At 38.2% G+C, this 23,904-nt stretch overlaps 2 protein-coding genes across 2 annotated transcripts in view; both read right to left on the reverse strand.

Moving 5' to 3' along the window:
• The window catches only part of si:dkey-191m6.4 (rho GTPase-activating protein 22), a 45,738-nt gene extending 37,875 nt beyond the window's left edge, over nt 1-7,863 (reverse strand). The window contains exons 1-2 of the mRNA XM_047377386.1: nt 7,739-7,863; nt 6,569-6,732 (exon numbers count right to left, since the gene is read on the reverse strand). Coding sequence (XP_047233342.1) covers nt 6,569-6,611 — 43 coding nt within the window. The 5' untranslated portion in view covers nt 6,612-6,732; nt 7,739-7,863. The remainder of the gene's footprint in view (nt 1-6,568; nt 6,733-7,738) is intronic.
• An 11,442-nt stretch (nt 7,864-19,305) lies between these two features.
• lrrc18b (leucine rich repeat containing 18b) lies at nt 19,306-22,663 on the reverse strand. The gene is made up of 3 exons (XM_047377737.1): nt 22,433-22,663; nt 21,948-22,203; nt 19,306-20,163 (listed from the first exon to the last, which is right to left on the reverse strand). The coding sequence occupies exons 2-3, from the start codon at nt 22,194-22,196 to the stop codon at nt 19,738-19,740; spliced, it is 675 nt and encodes a 224-aa protein (XP_047233693.1). The 5' UTR covers nt 22,197-22,203; nt 22,433-22,663; the 3' UTR covers nt 19,306-19,737.
• Between the last annotated feature and the right edge of the window lie 1,241 nt (nt 22,664-23,904).

Consider the following 23,904-nt stretch of genomic DNA (forward strand, 5'->3'; position numbering starts at 1 on the left):
AGCAATGATCTGGTAACATCAATGAATACCTAAAGTAAATTGAGGAAAATAATTAATGAAAGTAAAAACTGATAATGCTGAAAATAAGTTCCAAAATCCATTGAACTTGCACTCACACAGGTTCTTAAAAAACACATTGTGAAAAAAAAAAACTGGAATGAGTGTTGGCTTCAGTTCCAAACTTTTGGCCTGCTTTGTACAGGTCCTTCTCAAAATATTAGCATATTGTGATGAAGTTAATTATTTTCCATAATGTCATGATGAAAATTTAACATTCATATATTTTAGATTCATTGCACACTAACTGAAATATTTCAGGTCTTTTATTGTCTTAATATGGATGATTTTGGCATACAGCTCATGAAAACCCCAAATTCCTATCTCACAAAATTAGCATATCATTAAAAGGGTCTCTAAACGAGCTATGAACCTAATCATCTGAATCAACGAGTTAACTCTAAACACCTGCAAAAGATTCCTGAGGCCATTAAAACTCCCAGCCTGGTTCATCACTCAAAACCCCAATCATGGGTAAGACTGCCGACCTGACTGCTGTCCAGAAGGCCACTATTGACACCTTCAAGCAAGAGGGTAAGACACAGAAAGAAATTTCTGAACTAATAGGCTGTTCCCAGAGTGCTGTATCAAGGCACCTCAGTGGGAAGTCTGTGGGAAGGAAAAAGTGTGGCAGAAAACGCTGCACAACGAGAAGAGGTGACCGGACCCTGAGGAAGATTGTGGAGAAGGGCCGATTCCAGACCTTGGGGGACCTGCAGAAGCAGTGGACTGAGTCTGGAGTAGAAACATCCAGAGCCACCGTGCACAGGCGTGTGCAGGAAATGGGCTACAGGTGCCGCATTCCCCAGGTCAAGCCACTTTTGAACCAGAAACAGCGGCAGAAGCGCCTGACCTGAGCTACAGAGAAGCAGCACTGGACTGTTGCTCAGTGGTCCAAAGTACTTTTTTCGGATGAAAGCAAATTCTGCATGTCATTCGGAAATCAAGGTGCCAGAGTCTGGAGGAAGACTGGGGAGAAGGAAATGCCAAAATGCCAGAAGTCCAGTGTCAAGTACCCACAGTCAGTGATGGTCTGGGGTGCCGTGTCAGCTGCTGGTGTTGGTCCACTGTGTTTTATCAAGGGCAGGGTCAATGCAGCTAGCTATCAGGAGATTTTGGAGCACTTCATGCTTCCATCTGCTGAAAAGCTTTATGGAGATGAAGATTTCATTTTTCAGCACGACCTGGCACCTGCTCACAGTGCCAAAACCACTGGTAAATGGTTTACTGACCATGGTATCACTGTGCTCAATTGGCCTGCCAACTCTCCTGACCTGAACCCCATAGAGAATCTGTGGGATATTGTGAAGAGAACGCTGAGAGACTCAAGACCCAACACTCTGGATGAGCTAAAGGCCGCTATCGAAGCATCCTGGGCCTCCATAAGACCTCAGCAGTGCCACAGGCTGATTGCCTCCATGCCACGCCGCATTGAAGCAGTCATTTCTGCAAAAGGATTCCCGACCAAGTATTGAGTGCATAACTGTACATGATTATTTGAAGGTTGACGTTTTTTGTATTAAAAACACTTTTGTTTTATTGGTCGGATGAAATATGCTAATTTTGTGAGATAGGAATTTTGGGTTTTCATGAGCTGTATGCCACAATCATCCGTATTAAGACAATAAAAGATCTGAAATATTTCAGTTAGTGTGCAATGAATCTAAAATATATGAATGTTAAATTTTCATCATGACATTATGGAAAATAATAAACTTTATCACAATATGCTAATATTTTGAGAAGGACCTGTATGTGTGCAAGTAGTGTATGCTAATTTTTACAGTAAGTCATACTTACAGTAAATATAGTCCTCCGAACTAGACCCTTATCAGCAACAGGCCGGTAAAGTTTAGAGATGGGTACAAATAGTCGTGGTGGTTGCCAAAATCATTGGCTGCATTTAATGCATGTCAAAAAATATGCCACTAATAATTTCTATTAAGCAACATGCTCCAAGGTGCTTTACCCAGTGCTAATTTTCAGACTTGTTTTATGCAGAAGCGACCATGCTTCTGATAAAACGCTTACTTCACAGTACCAGACGCTCCAAGACACCCACATATTTTCACATCAGGTGATCTGTTGTAATGTTATGGCTGACTGGAGCATTTCTCCTTGTTAGCTTAATTTATCAGGATTAGTTTAAGATTCTACGTGTGCTGGACCGGAACTGCTCTCTTCTTGAAGAACTCTGTTAATCCTTAAATTGTATGAACTTTTAGTGTTCAAACTGGCAGCCATAGAGCAAATGTTTACTGAAAGTAGACTCATTTATGGGACGTGATGATCTAATGTTGCTATATGCACAAATGTTCATCCACATGCTTAGAACAAAACCCAAGTTATGATATGTGATACAACATACTTACACACTTGGTCCCCATGGTGCCACCTCATAAATCATGGAGTTGTATATTTATAACCAGCAGCAAATGGATATATAGCTTCTACGCACACCAGAGAGCACAGCCTCCATTAGCAAGGTAAAATGGGTAAAGTGCATACATGCATGCACATACACACAGCTGTTTAAACTAGCATGGTAGAGGAATTTAATTTTGCTAATCTAGTTGTTGTTCGGTGATTTATGTTAGAGAAAGCAGAGGAGAGAGTTACAGGTGCATCAGAGCGGAACATCCTGCTTTCCCATCCCTACTGAATAATGTATTTGCTATTTGTGTGTGAGTGTGTGTGTAGCATCAATCCTTTCCTTACTGGAGATGTGGCAGTTGACATACAGGCCTGTTATTTGAACCCTGCTGTGAAGTGGAACAGATCTGCAGCAGTGAGTGTGTGCACCAAATCATCCCCACATGCACATCATCTGTGTGTGAATGTTTCATTTTTTTTTATCCACACCCCTTCGTAATGTATTCAGCCCCGTCAGTTTTCGGTCACACGCCTCAGAAAGGCAGAAAGTCAGCGTGGTGCTGCACTGTAACATCATAAAACCATGGCAACACCGATCAGGAACACAGCATGAGGGAGAAGCAGCTGATGTGTGGGCAATTACAGCTGCTGCTTCATTTCTGGTGCCAGTCACTGCGCCAAGAAACCTACTACAGCTTCAAAATGTTGACAGTTGTAGAGATTACTGAAGCAGAGTAGTGGGAACTTTTTTTTTGCTGGAGGATAGGGCTGTTGTTGATTAAAAGGAACCTCAATGGGAAATTGGTCTCAAACTATTCTCAGAGCTTAACAATGTTTTATACATTGACGTTAACGCAGATTGTGGCTTGTACCAAAAAGTCTCTTTAACATGAAAAAAGCATATTTTCCTTTGAACCAAATTATTTTGATTTAGTCTTAAACTTAAACCTAAAGATAGAATAATAAATACATTCACAGCAATGTATATGTAAGCAATATCTATCAACTAGTAAGCAAACTAGAAATTAGCAAACCAGAAAGCTTGCTGATAAGCTACATAGCTAATTCTGACCATATCTGACCCCCCAAAAAACCCAATCGTGTTTTTTTATTATTATAGTCTAATCTACCACAAATACTGAGGTTTTGTTGAATGGTAGTACCACCACTGTTTAGTATGGTAAGCGTAAAACAAACTAATATTTATACACTTAGATTTAAAATTTAAAACTAGATTTAAAATTTCTATTTTTATTTATTGTTTTCTTTACTTTTTTCTTTTTTCTCTTAAATTGGCAATTTTACATTTAGAACAATTATAACAATGTAATGGGAAAATCAATTGTGAATATATTTATATTTTGTTAAAAGGTCAAAACTCTCAATTTACCGATCGATCTATGTTCTTATTCTCACCTATGGGCATGAACTTTGGTCATGACCGAAAGACTGAGATCCCGGAGCTTCCTCTGCAGGGTGGGTGGGCACTCCCTTAGACATAGGGTGAGGTGCTAGGCCATCCGGGAGGAGCTTTGGGAGTCTCTGTTGAGATTGCTGCCCCAACGAGCAGGTCTCAAATAAGCGTAAGAAGGTGAGTACGAGTACGAGTAGCATAACAGCAATAGGCTGCTTACTTTGGTTTATAAGGAATCATAACCTGTCAAGCTTCATACGACTCAACAAGTCCAAATGGGGATTATAACCGCAAAAAATAAAAAATTGAGATACACAATTTCCAGAAAATTGCCCGAAATTAATCATGTGAAATATAAGCATTCTTCTGTCTAATTGTCTAATTGTCATAATACATTAAGAAAAATATATTTAAGTAAAGTTGTTTATGTTCATGTCTATGAAATCTTTTTTTTTCTTCAGGTTTTTACTAAAAGAGCAATAAGATTGGCAATAAATCACCACATCAGCTGAAGGAGGACACATTACTCCACAACTGATTAACCTCCAATGGCTGGTAGAATCAGATTTATGTTTTTAATGACTGCCTACAAAATTACTATGTGTTTGCTACGTCCTTGCCCATCCTCATTCTTCTTCCTCATCTGTACTTTGCTGTAAGGAAGGTCATCGGTAAAAACATCTCTATACACGAGGCAGATGAATCCAGCCCATTTTTACTTTTGGCTATATGAACCTGAAATGATTTGTCAGCTGTTGTCAGGTGTCCCCCTGTACCTTTAGAATCAACCAGTGTTGTCTGAGAAATCTTGGAAACTGTTGGAACACAACAATGCTTAGCTCACACTAACTTTTTTGTTATGTGCACTGTCCTTTATCTTACTGAATTCAGTGTTTTTGATAAAAGCAGAGAACAATCAGTGTAATCAATCTGTGTGAGAATAAGTTAACAATTGCATTTTTATTGGACGTGTGCCATACTTGAAAAAACAACAGCAGAGAAGATTTAAAATCCAATATTCTATGTGCCACTCACACTAAAGAAGTTAGAGAACACTAGCAGAGCATTCTGATCTCATGGGGTCTCTGTCAGACACTCGGGTGGCGCAGTTGAAAGCTAATTATGCCACAATGCAGAACAGAGATTCTTTATATGCAAAATTCAAGATTTATTTGTGAAAAAAAAAAAAAAACAAGCAACTTTAACACTTTTTTATCTTTACAACCACTTTAAAATTAGACAACCAATGAACTGTAACATGGACAAGTCACACTTAAACTGAAATTATGATTTGTGAAACATATAAAAAATTTTGGCTTAGCTTTTCACAAAAACAGCAAAAATCTCATGTATTCCTGGGATTCCAGTATTGCACATCATCTTGTTAGCTGGATGTATCGGTATACTCTTATCATATAATGTCATAATTAAATTTGTATTACTAACTTGTTCAAAGCCTAAATAGAGGGGGAAAAAAAAACCAGAGCTAGATCACATCAACTGACCTTCTAGGTAATAAATATTCCACCATGTTGGGCTAATGTCAATATTACAGATAATTAGACGTTTATATATAATTAGATGTTTATATCTCCTTTTCTTGTCGATTTTGACGTGACATCATAAGCAGTAACATTTCTAGCACATGTCCTGTGGTTAGTGCTCTGAACTGCTCTGACCCCTGGCTCAGCAGGCGTTACTCCGCTACATCTGTGACATACTCGCTTATTTGTCCTCCTCAAGCAGCTAATGTGACGTTGTCAGCAGATGAGCAGCAATTTACAAGAGCGATGCGGATAATGCTTCTCAGGCAGAATAACACAGACACTTTAATCTTTTTAATTGTGCTACATTAGAAGTAAAGCAAAAATGCATATGATTCACTCAAATAATTTAAAAAGGGAGTTGATTCTTGCATACTAATCATTGTTCTTTAAGTGTATAGTAAACCAAATATACAACCTAAATGTGATTGATTGTTCTACAATAACCAAATCATTGTTAATCAACTTATTTGAGACCCAATCATGCTGCAGTAATCAATCTGTGATAATTTCTAAAATCTACACATGCACAATTACTTTGTATATTTAAATGTATGCAAATATGATTTAATCTACATTAGCACCAATTTTATGCCACTACAGTGAGAGGTTTAAACATCACACTTCCATTCTGAGGATCTATTTGTTTCAACCTAATCTGATCCAGCTGTATAATTGTCGTCATGGAGATTAGTGCCAAGAGAGGAAGGAAGAAATGAGACACACACTTGCATCCACATGCTTATTAATAAATCCATTCAGCAGGGACACGCACACTTATTGCAATGTAGAAGGATAAGTGTGACAGCAGCCTCGAGGTGCTGATGGAACCAGAGATGCAGCTCTCTCCTTGTAACACGATTCACACCAGCAGCATCACCCAGCTGGAGTAAAATGGAAATGCAGAGCAGGAGGTTTCCTGCGTGGGCAAATGTGCCAATTAATTCAGAAATGTGTGACAACATTAGGGTTATGGCGGTGGATTAAATGGTGCAGTATTATCTAAGTCTTAATTGTTTGCATGAAATAGACTTTTTAAAATACAATTTGCACATAAAAGTTTGGATGTGTGCAGAAAATTTGGGATTTAACTAACTGTTTCAATCCTTGTCAGAAACATGACCACAAAGGATAATGCTACAGTGTCAGGGAGCATGCATGTGAAGGCAATCCAACGTACCTCTCCTGGTCTGTCTGATCTTTGGGCTCAGCATAGTTGTCATTGCTCGTCAGCACGCTCTCCCCTCTGCATACTCCTGTACATCCACACACCCCACCCCTGCGTCTTTCCCTCTGTCTCTCTGCACTTCTTCTCCCACTGACCTTCTGCAGTGCGGCCGGGTGCTAGGGGGTTGGGTGAACACGATGAGGGGAGGAGAATGGAAAGAAAACAGGGGTGGTGAGAGAAGGAAGGAGGAGGAGCTACAGCTTAATTTTTTCCTGCACACACACCCAATGTCCTCCAGCCCTCCCCATTACATTATTCATAGCTTTACATATGCCTGTCGGAGATGAGGAGGGTCCACCACCAGCAAAATGTGTGCAGATGCAAATGTTCTTTTCTGCGAAGATTTAGATCTCTCTTGTAAAGACGAGGGAGGGCGTTCATCTGGCAGGTGTCTCCTCCCTCTGCACCTAATTAGCCTGCAGAGGTCATCAGCTTTTCTCCACCTCCTTTAATTACTCCTTTACCTCCACCCTCTTTATGCTTTCTCTCTTAAATAAAGCTTACACCAGTACTTCATCTCGTTTTTAAGGAACATTTCTCTCTGTCTACCTCTGACCCAAAATCAAGCGCAATTGGTTTTCTTTTTGCTATCTGCATTCGTTGGAACCTATATGGGGTTTCTAGGAATGGCACCACCTTCAGTTCAGGATGAGAGGAAACATCAGCTCAGACAGTATGTTGTAATTATAGTCATCATGCATTGCACTGGGATGATTCAGAAGAACCAAGAAGACAGAGAAAAGCAGCTTCCTGTCACCCTGAGCTAAAGCACCCTGTGATTAACACAACAACGTGTGGGGAAGTGCTGCACTTAGGGTGTATTCACACTTGCCACTTTTGGTCCGCTTTAAACGGACCAGAGTTCGTTTCCCTCCTTGGTCCGGACCTTTTGGGCAGGTGTGAATACACTCAAGCGAACCCTGGTCCGGACCAAACAACCGGACCGAGACCCACTTTTTGAGGTGGTCTCGGTCCGCTTCCAAACGGACTCTGGTGCGGTTCGCTTATGGTCTGAATACAAACCGGCCCCGATCCGAACCAACTACAAAAAGCGTATGTCTCTTTGGACATAAAAAGCCACCGTAGCCGGTAGCAAAGGTGTGTGTTGTAAGGTAATCATACCTGATAAGCTGTGTGTTGCTTAGCAACGCTACCGGCTTGTTCTCTGACAAGGAACATAGAGAACGTCGACGTTCAGCACGCATTCTCCGACGGGGTTCCAACATTATAAATGGACCGTCTCAAAGTCTGTGTTGAATGAGGTGCTCTTCTCACAATAATATTGCAGCTTTAATAACGGCACAAATATGCAGAACAGAGGAGCTGCACGCAGCACGTCTACAGCTGTTTTCCTACTGTGTTCTGTCCCGCCCCCATCATTTCTGTCCAATGGGAACAATGATCGTCACCCACGTGGCTTTGTTTACAAGTAAAAGTTAACTTGTAAAAAGTACAATGTGAAAACAAACCGCACCAAATGAAAAAAATAAAGTTAGCTTTTGGTCCGGACCAAACAAGCGGACCTAAGGACTTTCCTGGTGTGAATACACCCTTAAACAGAAGAGTAGTGCTTAGAGAAATTAATCATTTCACCAACTTGATGCACTAACTTTTAGCTGTAAAGTGCTGGTTCAGTTCATTTTCTAGAAATGCAAAGTGCTAAACATTTAGAGGTAAATCTCAAATTAAAATATCATCAAAAGCTCAATTTATCTTAATAATTGAAATAAAAACTTTAAACTCATATTATATAGATCCATTACACACAGATTAAATGTCTATAGTTTATTTATTTTGATTTTGATGAATATTGCTTATTGCTAATGAAAACTCCAAATTCAGTTTCTCAGATAACTGAGTATTACACAGAACCAATAATAATAAAAAAGATATTTCATAGAGAAATGGTATATTATGGCTGACATAATCATGAGGAAGACTTGTGACTTGACATTTGTGTAGCAGTCACAGACACAGACCACTGGTAAGGTATTCCACAAAAGGTTATTAGCTTGTTGTTCACAGAATGCTGCATCCAGGCAACATGGTGGAAGTGGAAGGAAAAAGTGTTACAAGTTACCACAGCCTTGAGAAGTCTGTGAAATAAAGCATATATAAGAGTTTGAGGAAGATTACAAGGCATGTACAGATGTATCCAGGACATGGACTACAACTGTCACATTCTTGGTTTGAAGCCTGTGTGGAAAACATACTAAAAACGGAACATGCAAAGCGTTTTCGGTTAGAGTAACTGGTACAAAGTAAGGTGGTTTAAAAAAAAATGCAGTAGCTGCTTCAGTGAATGCTGTTTAATTGGTGGTTGATGGTTTTAATGAAATAGCATATGTTTAAACCACCATTGTTTTTTTTTGTTTTTTTCAGATTGGAGCCTTACGATAGAAATCGGTCTCGGCTCTTGTTGGGCTAATTTGGATTTATACTCAAAGAAGTCACCAAGAGAATTTTCAACTGAGGGTAAGATATGGTATGCTTGAAACTTTTCAACAGAGCCCTACTTCAAAAATCCTAAACCAACCTTATTCCTAATATTTTACGTACATTAAATGCATCTCAATTTAGTGTGAAATAGCTCAGATGAGAATTAGCTCCTGAGGCCTTGCTTCTTAACTTGAAGAAAGTGGATGGATCCGTCCAGGTTGGGAGTCAGTCTTTGCCCCAAGTTGAAAGTATCTTACGGTTATTTTCAGAAGAGCTCTGTTATCTGGAGTCAGTAGAGGTGGTTTTAGGCATCGGATCAGGATGCTTTATACATGCTTCACTTTGTAGGTTTTCCAGGCATTCACTAGGCTTCACTGGGTGGGGATGCATTATATTACTTTTTGTCACCAGACTATTTTATATTTTCTTATGAGTACTGACTACAAAAATCCCATTTGAAGCTTACTTCAGTTTGGTCCTGGGGAATATGAGTCAGAGGATTTAGCAATGATTTCATGTATGAAATGGATGTTTCTTTGCTCATTAGGAGGCTAACCTTTGTTGTTTTCCACTCTTAGCCATCCTCTGGAAGGAAACTGAAACCTGTCACTGGTGGTGCTCCTGTCGCAGCTGTTTTACCCTCCTCCAGCGTACAAAGGATAATGGCCTTAGTTTCACTGCAATTGAATCAAAACTGGCCTCACATAAACAACAGCTGCTCTTATTACAGACCAAAGAGGGAGAAAGACCCAGAGTGGGAGAAGAGGGGGAGCATGTTCCCACACATAACATACAACCATCTACACACACACAACAAAGATAACCAGTTGCTAAAATAAAGAGGACAGCACACAAAGTGCAAAGCCAAATGGAGTCACACTGGAGCTTGCAGAAACAGAGATTGGGTCAAACAAGCTGAAAGCTGGAACAATGTAAAGCGAAGCTGTGTAGTAAAACGAAAACCAAGATGAAGCAGAGTAAGGGAAGACACACATACCCTCAGAATTCAAAATTAACAGTCAGTCAGTCAGTCATTTCTACCGCTTATTCCATTCAAAATTTACAATTATAATTTATTATGGTGGTGTTGTGAAACCTTTAAATGGCAAACAATAAAAGCAAGAAACTTAAAGAAATTACCAGAGGGAACATAGACTCAGAGACAGGACATTGTAAAATGCAAAGCCAGGCCACAACCAGAAATTCAGTTTTTCTTTAGCCATAAACTCATGACTTTTTATAGACATGCTTCCAACCTCTTTTAGACAGAAGGGGTTGGAAGCAGGGTGGAGGTTTTCTGTATTTGCTTTTCAGTTTTCCCCTTCCTACTTGTGTGGCGTCTCATGGTATGTCAAGTTTTCTTATAGCCGAGGAGCCGGCCTACCATTGAGAATTGCTTTATTTAGACAGGTAAGTTTAGTTAATTTGATTTCATTTGCTTTTCCTTTGTGGGATTCACCATACCTTATGCTTGCTGCTGGCTTGCTCTAAATGACTTTTCTGTTTTTCAGTTTAAATGTACAACATAAATGTCACAAAACTGTTTCCCCTCCCCCAGGGAAGAGGAAACAGTTTTGTTTTGTTGTATACTTTTGATATCTACAAAAAGTCTGAAAATGACTTGTTGCTTGCTACACAGTTGCAGTAAATGTATATTATCACCACAATAAATCCCAAGTCTCAACTACTTTTGTCTGGGAGATCTTTGAGTTCAGCCTCCGTTTTCTCTGAACCACAAAAACCAAAAAAGTTGTATGGAATTTCATCTTTATGATTACAGAAACTGACTTGAATTCAGTGATGTGACATTCACGAACGAGCTGATTCTTTTGATCGGATTTCGTGAGTGCCACATCTGGCATGTGTGGTGTCAAAATCAGGTGAGATCTATCCATGTAATCCACGTGACAATTATTAAATGCTCACAATTAAATAATTAAAAAAGTAAAACGAGTGTATCTTCACATTCTGGGACCGAAAGACTGAAGAGGCCTGTATAGGGTCATACATTAACCATTTTATCTTTTACAGAAGTACAACTATAAGTGGAACTAATTAAATTATGTATGATGATTTTCTCCAGTACTAAATGTAATGAGTGATCTTTATCACTATTAAATTTAAACATATATAAATAGTAATATGACGGAATTAGGATTGTGAACTGACAATTAAAAACCATTAAGGTTTAGAAACAGTCAACTTTATATGAAGGAGATATAATGTTAATCAGTTGTTATGTAGGAATAAAAAGAATGAAGTTATGGGGTGTAACTTTAACTAAAGTAAAAGCAAAAAGCTGAGAGTGGACTGTGTGATACTATGTAAAATTTAAGGTTGAGCAGGTAAGGCAGAGAGCTGCGTACCGACAGCGAGTATCTTGAAGGCCAATAAACAGTACAAAAAAGTCACTGTGATGGGAAGTATTGGGCAATAACGAGGTACTAGGTCATAACAGAGGAGCCTGACAAAAAGGGCTGACCAGTGAGGTTATCTGCACTATAAAAGCGGTGCCATAAAAGGAACTGTGATTGTTTCCTCACAGAAGACCAGTGAGCAAGATTGGACAGAGAAAGACACTACAGATGAATCAGAGGACCGGAGACATAGCCCAGCTGATGATCTGCATTGAAAAGAGGATCGACCCATGAGCCCTAAGAAGAACTGTGGCTCGAAATTGAGAATCATATTTCATCTACTGCATTTTTACCCAGACAACTGAGTGGTCAGTAAACAACTGATTGCTCTGAGTTTCAGGCTTCTGGAAGTCCTGAACCAACCTCTGTTATACCTCAAGGGTTTCCTTCAACTATTCAGGCTCTGGAAGTTTCTGACTATTGAGACATATGACAACGATAGCTACGTTAGCATGCACAGAATTTCGCGATCGGATTAAAATCCAGGAATGGCCGTGTGGAGGAAAAGTTCGCCTTCGAGCTTTTGTCTCTCCAGATATGCACCTCCGTTGTGTCGTCCCGTGAGACACGCTGGAAATGGCGGTTTAAAAGTTTGTTTCTTCGGCTTTTATAGCTCTGATGACGTGGACAGTTAATTATTTGAGACAACTTATGTTTGGTTTTTCATTGGTGGTAAAAATGTACTGTTGCAATGGTTCTAAAATGTTGATAGGAGGTTTTTAAAGGTTGCCTTAAGCCCAAACTTGGGGCTTGTGTTGAGTCACTAAAATGAACCTAACCCATATACCAAGTGGAAGTTGTAAAATTAGGGAATGAGTAGCCATTAGTTGAAGTGACTGTTGGACTGAGTTGGATGACTGCTCTGGGCTACTTGGTCGAACAAACCACCAGTTGAAGAAGGGTTAGTATTCTGGATGTAGGCTGTTAGAGGTTAGGCATGTCATTTCCTGACACCAGCTTAAACAGATCTTTCCTTAAATCTGCTTAGTAAGACCTTTTAGGCTTAGGGAAGTCCGGACCCATTAAATGGAGAGCTGGATTGAGCAGTCCTCTTAGAAAAAGGGAAGTAGGAGGGAGGGTTAGCTCACTGGACAACGGAAGTGGGTGTGAGTTTCACCCATACATGCCAGGTTCCCCAAAGTTAATATATTTAAGACTATATTAGGGATAAAACCACTTGTTCAAAAATAGATTATTTCAACAGCTCTTTTGAATGGCTCTTTGAATGAATGGATCCTGAATATTTGGTTCCTTTCAAAGAGCCACAGTTCCCATCACTACTGGAATGTACACATTTTTCATATGTGTACAATATCAATGGGTTATTTTGGGCAGAAACTGAAATCTTAGATAATTACATGAGAACAAATAGCTGGTCCTCAAGTCAACATTTGGTTATTTGTGGCCACACGGCCTGCAACTTTAACTATTTAAAGAATGATTAAGACTTTTTTACGAGGCTAGCTAACATAGCTCTGCCCATCTCATATGTCTATAAATGTGTTCTTCTGTCGCCTGAGATTTGATGTCGCATAATGTCAAGATGGATAGTGCTCATAATGCTAAAAAGTGCCCCAGATCCATAATGTTTGTTAAACCTTGTGAAATACTGATACTGATCATGATTAATATTTCATACTGGGCCTGGAGGGCCTTTCCAAAACACACACGGGCAGGGTGGCTGCTGAAGGTGAGACTGTTGACTTAGCATTACTTATTGATCTTTTCTGACTGAATGCATTAAAACTCAGCCACCAGTGATTACAGACAAGCTGCTGTGATCTTAAATAAACTCAGTGTTTTATCCACAAGAACATTTTCAATGTTGTGGTGGTAAATACCTTTACACCATGTTGATTTATGAGGCATTCTCTAATCCAAAATAAATTTTTACTGTTTTTAATTTGAAAATCGAACATCACATAAAGCTTTCTTATAGATGTCCTAAGGACTAAATAGTATTTAGTTGGATTTGGCTTGTATGTAGCTAAAACACTTTGGCCACAACTTAACTTCATTTATTGTCTTTCATAAGTAACTGCTGATCAACTTTATGTCATCTCACATCCTTAATTAGAAGAAAGGTAATTCAACTGGTTCCAGGCAGGAGAGAAGTGGGACTGTCTGAAGACTTTCAGGTATTTCTTCATTACTCGTCTCTTTCATGTGATGCTGTCTGTCACTGTTTCTGGCCCATCATCGCCCTTATTACCTTCCCTCTGTTATCTGCCACTGACAATTAGCAAAGGGCCATGGCTTCATCCACTGATGGGTCTGAGATGAGCAGACAGGGCTGATGCATGAACATGGATAGCAGTCTTCTGTATCTGGTTATATCTCTTGAGTTTTCTCCCTTTGTCATTTCACATGTCATTTCTTCTTACATGAGATGTGGTTTTATGTTGTTTTTATGAAGGACTTTGCGATCAAATTCAATCACATTCAAGGGGTCAAATGTATGAAACCTTTGAAATGTAATTTAATCTCTTTTTAAAAATGTGTTCATCCTAAGATGTTTCAGATTTCCTTACATGAACAGTTTCTTCATCTGCAGTGCTTTGAAAATGTATTGCCACATACAGACTAATTCTGTTTTTTCCTTTTTCGTCACACTTAAATATTTCAGATCATGAAAAAAAATAATATCACACAGATATAACCATAGTTTCTGCATCACATTTAGTACGTTTCACAGGCAGGTGCAAACTGGCCTGCAAAAATGTCTGCAGTTTAGTGATGAGGCTTATGGCTTTTTGAAGGGAACCGAATCTTCAGGATCCACTCAGCCATTCAAAAGAGCTGTTTAAATTATCCATTTTTGAAAATGTGCATATTTCAAAGAACAAGCAATTTTACCCTTAATATAGTATTAAATATAGAAATATTTGGGAAACCTGGCATGTGTGGGTAAAATTTTAAACTAAAGCTAAATCATCTGTATTAAGTTTAATACTAATAATATTATTATTTTAAAGGTCCAACATAGAACCAGAGTATGTTCATGCCAAAACATCTCTTTATGTATATATTTTCCATAAAATTAAGTATAAAATATCGAAACATAAATATCAAATACCCATGTAGTTCTTCACTACAAGTTTTGTGTACATTAATAGCATTTCAATGGTATATGTAATATAGAAACAAAATGAAGCAAAGTGTAACTAAATAGAAGAGATAAAAGTTCACTTGAGTTGCTTTGGCAAAAATAAAAATACGGCAACTGCAGCATCAAATATTACTATTAATGCAACGCACTAATGGTAAACAACACTAAACTGGAAACATTAACCAAATAAAGTATGCAGATGTTTTGTTGTGCCACTCGAGCAAGAAGCACACTGTGAGCTATTTCTCCTCCTCTCTCCCACCGGGTCACACGCAGTGCCGCAACCCTACCGCTACGACACATGACGAAGACAAACAGTGAGCAATGAGCATGCACGCTGTATGCTCACACCTACCCCCTTTCGTTTTTTGTATTTAATTGCCTAATATAATTTTAAATGAAATAAAATTGAAAACGTAGCATTATTAACAAGCAATGTATTAAAAAAAACAAGGAACGGCTCTCACTAAGACTCGAGTCCTGTTGTTCAAGGTGAGGAGCCGTTCAAAAGAATCGATTCGTTCATGAATGTCACATCACTACTGCAGTTATTGTGGCTAGAAAGAGGCATACAGTTACAGACAACAGAAATAGAGAACCTTCTGTGCGCATGCCAACATGTTTTGACTGTCAGAAATAAAAATTGTAGCGATATAATCTATCCAGCAATGCTATTTTGGAGCTGCAGCATTATTGATCCAGTATGGGACAACACTGTTATATCTGGATGCACTGAGGAGTGCTATTGTTGCCCAGAAGAGGTGGCGCAGATTATAGTTGTCTGCTGCATGCTTATTGTGGGACTGCAGACAATCTTTATGCAGTTAACCCGAAATAAAAAACAACATGACTGAACCTAAATTTTGTTGCATGACGTGTGTGTGCATGAAAGCAATTTTATCCAATTTCTATGATAAGTACTTAATCTTTAGCTTCAAATATTTTTAAAATTTGCATTATATTTCTTCTTATTGTTATTAGAGTTATTATCCCCAACTCCATGGCTTTGAACGTCTTTCTTATTTTACGGTGCCAAAGGATGCCAGACCAGCTAGAAAAGCCTCTAGGATGCTGCCATGGTGGCTGCCTATGTTTTACTGCGGTTAAACCATCCTCCACTTCGAAAATGACGGTCAAATCAGCCCTTAGGCGGTTTTCTTGTGTGTGACAACATCATGAAATACGGCAGTGGCACTTGCTGAGATTTTAGTAAAACCAATATATTTTAAATGAACCGACCCGAGGTGGTTGATGTCATTCTTGCTGTTATTTATATTAGATATTCAAAAGTCTACCCACGGATATGTAAATATGACATTTTTGTTTTTGTCAGTGTTTTAAAAGTGGTAATTTGTGTGTCCACTAACATTAAGAATGTGCATTTATATTCCATACGCTTCCACACTTATTAAAATAAAATTGTGTCCAGTGACCAGTCTTACTTCAGGTTGACAGAAGAACACCTCCAGATGTCACTTATCAAATTTCACCAACATCTGATGTGGAATTTCAAAATTAAAGGCCTTAAAAATAAGACTTTTGTGTTGATTTTCCCTAAGGTGCTGTGTTTATTGCAAGAAAATGGATTCTTTCCAGTGATTGCTCTCACTTCAGGATAATAAGAGAACACTTCCACGTTCCACTAATTGAATTTAATCAAGATCTGATGTAGAACTTCAAAATTAAAGTCTGTCAGTGTTAGACATTTTCCATCTTTCTTTTAATAAGTTGCCGAATATATTCCTGATATCATGTTTTATTGTCCGATCATTTGTGATCTCTTAGCACTTGAAATATGTTTTAAGGATGACTATCTGTAACTGCCACACCTATTGCAGTCCAGTATCAGAAAAACTGAAGGGGCAGTTGTGAAAATGGGGCGAACACCACTCCATTGATGTTCATCTTGGATCAGCATGAGGGCTCATGTTATCACTTCCGGGTCAGCCTCAGAGTTGGTACATTACCTTCCGTTAGATTTTGTCATTTGTAAATGTGTTTCGGTACTTGTAAGTGTCCCGAAACAAGTAAGTGTTCCGCATGTTGTTAATTTGTTTTTGTAAATGTTAATTTGTTTTCTCAAATCTAAATTTGTTTTCTGAAATGTAAATTTGTTTCAGGCCTTGTTAAATAGTTTTCTGAAATCAGAATTTGTCTCAAGCTTTGTAAGAGTGTTTCAGATTCTGTAATGTTGGTTTGCACCTCCCAGCCACCGTATTACATGGCCACTTTGCACTCCCAAACTGTCCATTTTGACAGCCAGTGTCAGGATGTGAGATTTTGGACTTTGTTTGTGGTTTGGTGTTTTGTTTTACTAGATGATCTTGTTTGAAGTTTTGTATTCTTGTTCATCGCTTTTTGTGTTCTGACAATCCTGGTTTCCTTTTGCCTCCCTGTCTGTTCTCCTCTCATCATTAATTTTCCTCTTTTAGTTGTTAATTACTGTTTTTGTTCCCTTTACATTCATGGTCCCTCTTAGCTCTGTTTTCTTCTGTTTATCTTTATTCTCCAGTTCCTCCTTTAACAGGTTAGCTTTAGTTACTGTTTACTTTTATTCTAGTCATCATTTCTCTTGTTTCATTCTCAGTTTATTCTTTCAGTGTTTGCTTTTGTAGTCAGGGTTTCTTTATGGTCCCCTTTTTCTTAGCCCTTAGGTTCTGTTGTTTTTCCTGTTCCTTCCAGATTCCTCTGTTTCTTCTATCTTCTGGTTATTCTAGATTTCTTATGTTTTGGTTATTTTACCGTAGTCTCCTGTTGTGCTTGGGTTTGTGTTTATCCTTATTGGTTAATCTGTTCCACCTGTACCTTCGGCCTCCCTGTTTCATTGCCGCACCTGTTCTGTGTTTTTTGATTATCTGTCCTTTGTTCTCCTCTCACATCCTGCTGTATATGAATTGGTCTGTGCTCTTTGTTCCCTGCTGGTTCCTTGTTGTTCATCTTCACTCTGTTCTGCCCGCCCGCTAGACCAGGACTCTGTTTTATGTTTGCTTCGTTCCTGCAAGTTCCATGTAAGTTTTTGGATTACTCATGTTTGTACCTGCAGTGTTTTCATTTTTGCCTTTTCTTGGAATTTTTTAAATAAAGTTGAAGACTGTTTTTGAAAAGCCACATCCAAGCCCTTGTCTGCATATTGGTCCTCACCAAAACCGCATCATCACACACAAAATTCTCATTTAAAATAGGCGGTCCAAACCACTTTTGCACCTGTAATCTATTGCGCATGCAATCTTTGTAGATCACCCGCAACACGCCCACTTGTTGCACGAAATAATTAAACTTGTTAAAATTTGGTTTTTAAAATGTATGATGCTGAGATTGATCCAAAAAAAAAAAAATTAAAGGAAAAAAAAAAACTTGTGTTTCTTTACAAACTGTAGTGTTACAACGTTCTACCTCTTCAATAGTTCATGGAACACAAAGCAAAAGCACATAAGAAAAAATTCTGGTTCCTCTACTGTGATTGGATTTTACTTACGAGTAACTTAATAAGATTCTAGTACCAGAAGTGGCAGCAGTTTGTCTTTGCTGCCCTCTAGCGGATTAGATCTATCAAAACATGCAGAGCTGCATTTCAAATGTCAAATATGGGAGGATCCTTTTAAAAAAATATATAATAGTAAACCTAATATATTTCAGTAAATCAATTGTATAAAAAAAAAGCTTATATATTATATAGATTTATTACTTATTTCAGTCAATAACAAAAAAAAATATATAAGTCTATATATTACAATATCACATAAGACAAACAGAAAAGTTTTTTGAAGAAAGAAATGTGATGATTTTAACATGTCATGACTTTATGAAGACATCTGACTTGACTTTTATCTAGCAGAGAGTCAGTGAAAGCCTCCACAAGCATGGTAAGCTACAGATACTCATTTGTGTAAAAGCTGGTTGGTTGTCCAAGTAATCATTGGAAAGTTGAGTGAAAGAAAAAAGTGTGGCAGAAAAAGGCTTAAGCAACATGAATAACTGCAGCTATGAGATGATTTTGAAGTAAAACCTAGTCAAGAGTTTCGACCAGGGCTGTCAGTGCTTTTAGAACCACCATACACAGACATTTTCAGGACAATGGCTGCAATTGTTGCATACCTTGTGTTACGCCTACTTACTCAGAATCAGCGTGAGAATTGTCTTAGCTGGGTTAAGAGAAAAAAGACTGGACTGTTGCTTAGTGGTCGAACATCCTTATTTCATTTTAAGGTAACTTTTTGTTTGGAAACCAATATCCCAATGTCTGGAGGAAAAGTGGGGAAGCATGGAAATTAAGTTGCTTCAGTTGCATTGTGAATTTTCCAGTCAGCAATGATTTGGGAAAACATTATCCGCTAAGGTTGGTCCACTGTGTTCTATCAAGTCCAAATTCAGAGTAGCCATCTATTAGGAAAGTTTTGGTACACCATCTACTGACAAGCTTTATGTAGATGTTTCCTTTTCCAGCAGGACCTGGCACCTGCCCACACTGCCAAAGGTACAAGAAACCGGTGACCAATTGTGTTACTGCTCTTGCTTGGCCAGAAAACCGATCTGAGCTAAAATACAGAATCTAGCAAACCATCATCAAAATCAGATGAAGAAATAAATGCCTGAAATACAACACTCTGTGTGGTCAGTGGTGCTTTTTCAGGAAATACACCACTAACTATATTCAGAGGTTTCTTTTATTTCATTAACTTAATTCACTAAGTGAAACACATTATATAGATTAATTCCACCCAGACTGATGTTTTCAAGCCTTTATTTTTGTTGATTATGATAACTATCTGCTTACAGCAAATAGAGAAATAAATTTAATATTAGAATATTACATCAGACCAATAAAAAACATTTTTAATACAAAAATGTGGGCTGTATGTACTATTATACAAATCTTGTATTAGATTTCAATGAAACTGATCAAATGTTCTGCTGAAATTTGATCAGTATTGCTAAAAAGTATTTTTATTTGTTTTGCATAGAAAACCAAACTTAAATACACTTTAAAATTTTTAATTGGTAAATAAATGCAATTTCATACTTGAATGTGCTTTTAATAAAACCTAAGTTACTTTTACCTAACCGGTACTGAACACATCCACCATAAAAGTAAGCATGGATTAATAATCCTCTCACTAACCACGATGTTGCATGAATGCGTTCACCCCCGGATGTTGCTAGTTCCAACAGACGTCCGTGTTTTCCATCTTCTCCTTTTGAGTTTGACACTTATCCAGGCATTTCTCACACAGAAGACTCTCTTTGACCATGTAAAAACTGTCTGCTGCCACAGCCATTTTGTGTCCAGGCATCTGCTGGGTTAGGAAGGGGTTCCTGTCTAGGTTGAGCCTCTCCAGTTTCTTCAGCTTTCCAAGGCAACTGGGGACGCAAGTGAAGAGATTGTCGGAGAGGCCGAGTTGTTGGAGCTCCTTCAGGTTGCCGATGGTGCCAGGGAGAGCTGTGAGCTGGTTGAGTCCCAGGTACAGTATGTGGAGATTGGTCAGCAGGCCGAGCTCACTGGGCAGGCTTGTGAGACGGTTGTTACACAGGTTTAAGGCCTTCAGGGCCTGGAGGTGTCCAATGCTCACAGGGAGTTCCTCCAACTGTTGTCAAAGAAGTCACATGGAAATGGTCACACAGTGAAGCATGTTTTTCCAACCAGGAACAAGTACAGACAAACAAGAACAGAGTCACACCCTTAATAGCCTCAAGGGTAACAAAATAACTAATGGGGTTATAATGTTGATGCTTGCATTCATGTTTTTAAGCTTCTGACTATAGTGAAACTTTTGCCAAGAATTTCAAAAAACTAATCTACCAGTGTACACTTGTTCCCATCTTAGTGATGATGTGGAGATTTACAGTGCTTCGCTGAAGTATTTACACCTTTTGAATTATTTTTGAAACATTATAACAACAACCTTTAATGTATCTTGTTGCGCTATTATGACAGACCTGCGCAACATATGATGGACACTCCAAAATAAATCAATGGCCTTTAGAAGTGAATAGTGAATATTGGAGCTGGATCAGTTTGATTACGCTGTTTAAATGTGAACATATGCCAGAGGAGGGTTTATATAGTGAAAAATTATTTCGTGGCACCAAAAAATTATTTAAACAATCGTTAAAATCTTTGCAAAACAAACAAAACAAATTCAGTAAAATCATTGGAAAATATAAAATTTGTACGTCTATAAACGCTCCATTTAAATTCTTTGCAGGACAGTGAAATGACTTTATGTTTTAAAATTTGTTATAAGATAGCCAGACAGTTAGCCAACAGCAACATCCGCCAACTATTTTTATGTTGCTAATATTATGTTCAGGCTGACATATTGTGGCTGTTTATAATAAAATCTGAACTCTTTAAACATATACTCCCAAAAAAAAAAAACACAGCAAGAAAGAATAAAAAATTCAAAAGGGGGAAAACTTCTAATAAATGAATAGATAAACATGGTTGTCTTTTACATTGTTAATACTGATTGGCCAATTTGTTGCGAGTTACGTCGAGCAACACAGTTAACAAGATGTGCACGCTCCTATGTTGTTGTCAGCCTAGACCAGCTGCCCTGTGTGCACACCGATGACTTGCTGCACACACTCACCATCCAGTCTGACTGAGCTTGTTTTTATTTGCAAAGAAGAATGGTCAAATCTATTCTCTAGCTGTACAATGCTGGTATAGACATACCCCAAAAGACCTGCAGATGTAATTTCAGCTAAAACGGGTTCTATGAAGGATTTACTGAAGGGGCTGAGAACAGCACTTCCCAACAATGTACCACTTTATTTGGGTCTATCACATAAAATCCCAAGTTAACACATAATGGTTTGCTGTTGTCAAATGACAGTTTGCGAAAAAAATTCAAAGTGAATGAACACTTTGCAACACATTGCATGCCTCAATTGTCACTAAATAATCAAATCGGAGCAGGTGAAAGAATAATTTCATATTCTAAATATATTTGCTCTACTTTAAATGTATTTGCTGTTACTCAACACCAACGGTTCAGGAAGCAAGGAAAACCACAGAAATCAGACAACAGTCTTTAGCACAGGGATGGAACTGTGTGATAATAAAAAAAATTGCTTTATATAAGCTTACGGAAGATTCAGCAAAACCAATACAGCAATTTCACTAATCCCAAACTTTGGAAAGTTGGCAGAAAACATGTTCAAAGATCATTCTGTTCTCCTGTATTTTAGCAAAAACTTTGTTTGTATCCTGACTTTCATTTCCATCATGCTTTTATAAAAGCTTATAAAACAACATCACCTTCTTGGTGAAATACCTGTCTGACACTTGTTTCTTTATTTGACAACCATCTCAAACTAATTCTCACAAATGAAAATCAATGCATTTACTCCCAGTCATACTCACATAATTGCTGTGCAGATCCAACACTGTGATGCTGACAAAGTGTTTTATAAAATCAGGTATCTTTCTCAGCAAGTTCCTGCTCAGGTCCAGTTCATCCATGTCAAACAACTTCTGGACACACTTTGGCACTGCGGTGATGCCTTTAAGACTGAGGTCCAGCCTTCGTCTCCCATCCAGGGTCAAGTCCACGCAATCCTGAACCGCTCTCAAGGTGAGCGTTTTAGCCTTTCTGTGGGTTTTCTTTCCCATGGGCACTCTGTTGCAGAATACACAGGCAGAGACACATTTAGCAGTGAAAGGTTTAGTAGTTAGTACTCAGAAACACTGGACAGAGTTAAATTAGATTTTTTCTAAGTTTGATCTTAGTCCTCGAAATAAACACATTTAGTTTAGCTCCATGACAACACAGTTGAAAACACCCAGCAAAACTTTGCACTCTTTTTAAATGAATCCTGTTTTAAAACCCTACAAATCTTGTTCCTTACCAGAATTAATGAACTGAACCTTTAGATTGAAGGGATCACAAAGCATGACCAAAACCCTGCAGACTGAAGAACTTTTATCTTGTTAAAAACAACCACTAAAAAGAGTAAAAATCCAAGCTGTTGTTAGAGCATTAACGCAGTCTGGACATGCAAATTGTTTTCATTCGTTCCCTGGCAACTTTTGTTTGATGTGGACAGCCCTGACCATCCAACAGCTGCAGTGGGACAGTTTGTTCCCTTGGCACGTCTCTGTTTGGAGAACTTTTTAAAAATATGACAGGATCTGTTTCTATGATAATAAAAAAAAAAACAATTCTTTTTTTTAAAAACAAACTTGCACATCTAAGTGAAAAGTGTCAAATAAAGACAACAGAAATAGTGCTATTACCAACTTTTATTCAAGATTGAACTTAAAAAAATATGACAATTCATCAGAATATCTTCAACTAAAATTCACTTTTCATTGACACAATACAAATATTACTCTTAATATTACAGTGGTGTAAGCAGTGTTTTATTCCAGTTCCCTAAGTAATCAAAGAATAAACACACATAAGAAAATGTTTTCACTTTATCTAATGTAGTTTATGGGTAAAGTGAAAAAAAACATTTTGCCAACATTTTGTAAAACAAAAATCAACCTTTATAGGTTATTCTTCTCTGAAAACCCAGCTCTTGTCCTGCATTGCTGACACACAGAGCCTGCTGCAGTTATTGGCTCCCATGGTAAAATTACTAAACGAAATAATTTTTTTTATTGTAGCAGCATAATCTGACACTGGAGTTTTTTTTTAAAATCCAACCAAATTTGATTACATGTGTTCAGTGGAAAAAATAACTCTTTTTCAAAATATCCCCAGTTGTCCAATTCTTGGTACCAACAATTCCTTCAGAGTAAATGTAACTTAAGCATTGCTTTATTTAACTATTTTTAAGCTCATTTGACATGTCACACAACAGTGTTTTGCATGTTTTATCATGTAAGCACTTTCAGTTTATCCAATCATTTGACAGGATCTGACACATCTATTTCAGCAGTAAGGGAAACTCAAACAAAGTTGTAATTTAGCCCCAAGAATTCAGATGATTTCCGTTTACTTGCTATAAAAACACACAGTAACAACTTTGTGCCAACAGGGGGCAATGTCAGATTGACTATAGGTTCCTTTAAAAAGACAGAAAGTACAGACTGTACTTCTTGAGGAAGCTTAGGTCCTTTGGTGTTTGCAGCAAGATGCTGCATATCTTCTATAAGTCTGTTGTGGAAAGTGTGATCTCTTCTGCCATCATCTGCTGGGGAAGCAGCATCAGAGCCAGGGACTTAAAAAAGCTCAACAAGCTGATAAAGAAGGCTGGCTCTGTTCGGGGGACTCCTCTGGAACCTCTGGAGATCATTGTGGAAAGATGGATTCTTCATAAAATGAAGAACATTATGGAGAACCCTGAGCATCCTCTTCATGAGACTGTCCTAC

This window comes from Girardinichthys multiradiatus, chromosome 10 (genome assembly GCF_021462225.1).
Source record: "Girardinichthys multiradiatus isolate DD_20200921_A chromosome 10, DD_fGirMul_XY1, whole genome shotgun sequence".
Taxonomy (NCBI): Eukaryota; Metazoa; Chordata; class Actinopteri; order Cyprinodontiformes; family Goodeidae; genus Girardinichthys; species Girardinichthys multiradiatus.

Coding starts and splice junctions, on each gene's coding strand:
- lrrc18b (XM_047377737.1), bottom strand. CDS start 22,196: ATGGGAAAGAAAACCCACAGAAAGGCTAAAACGCTCACCTTGAGAGCG. Junction 20,164..21,947: donor TGGATCTGCACAGCAATTAT/GTGAGTATGACT, acceptor CTTTGACAACAG/TTGGAGGAACTCCCTGTGAG.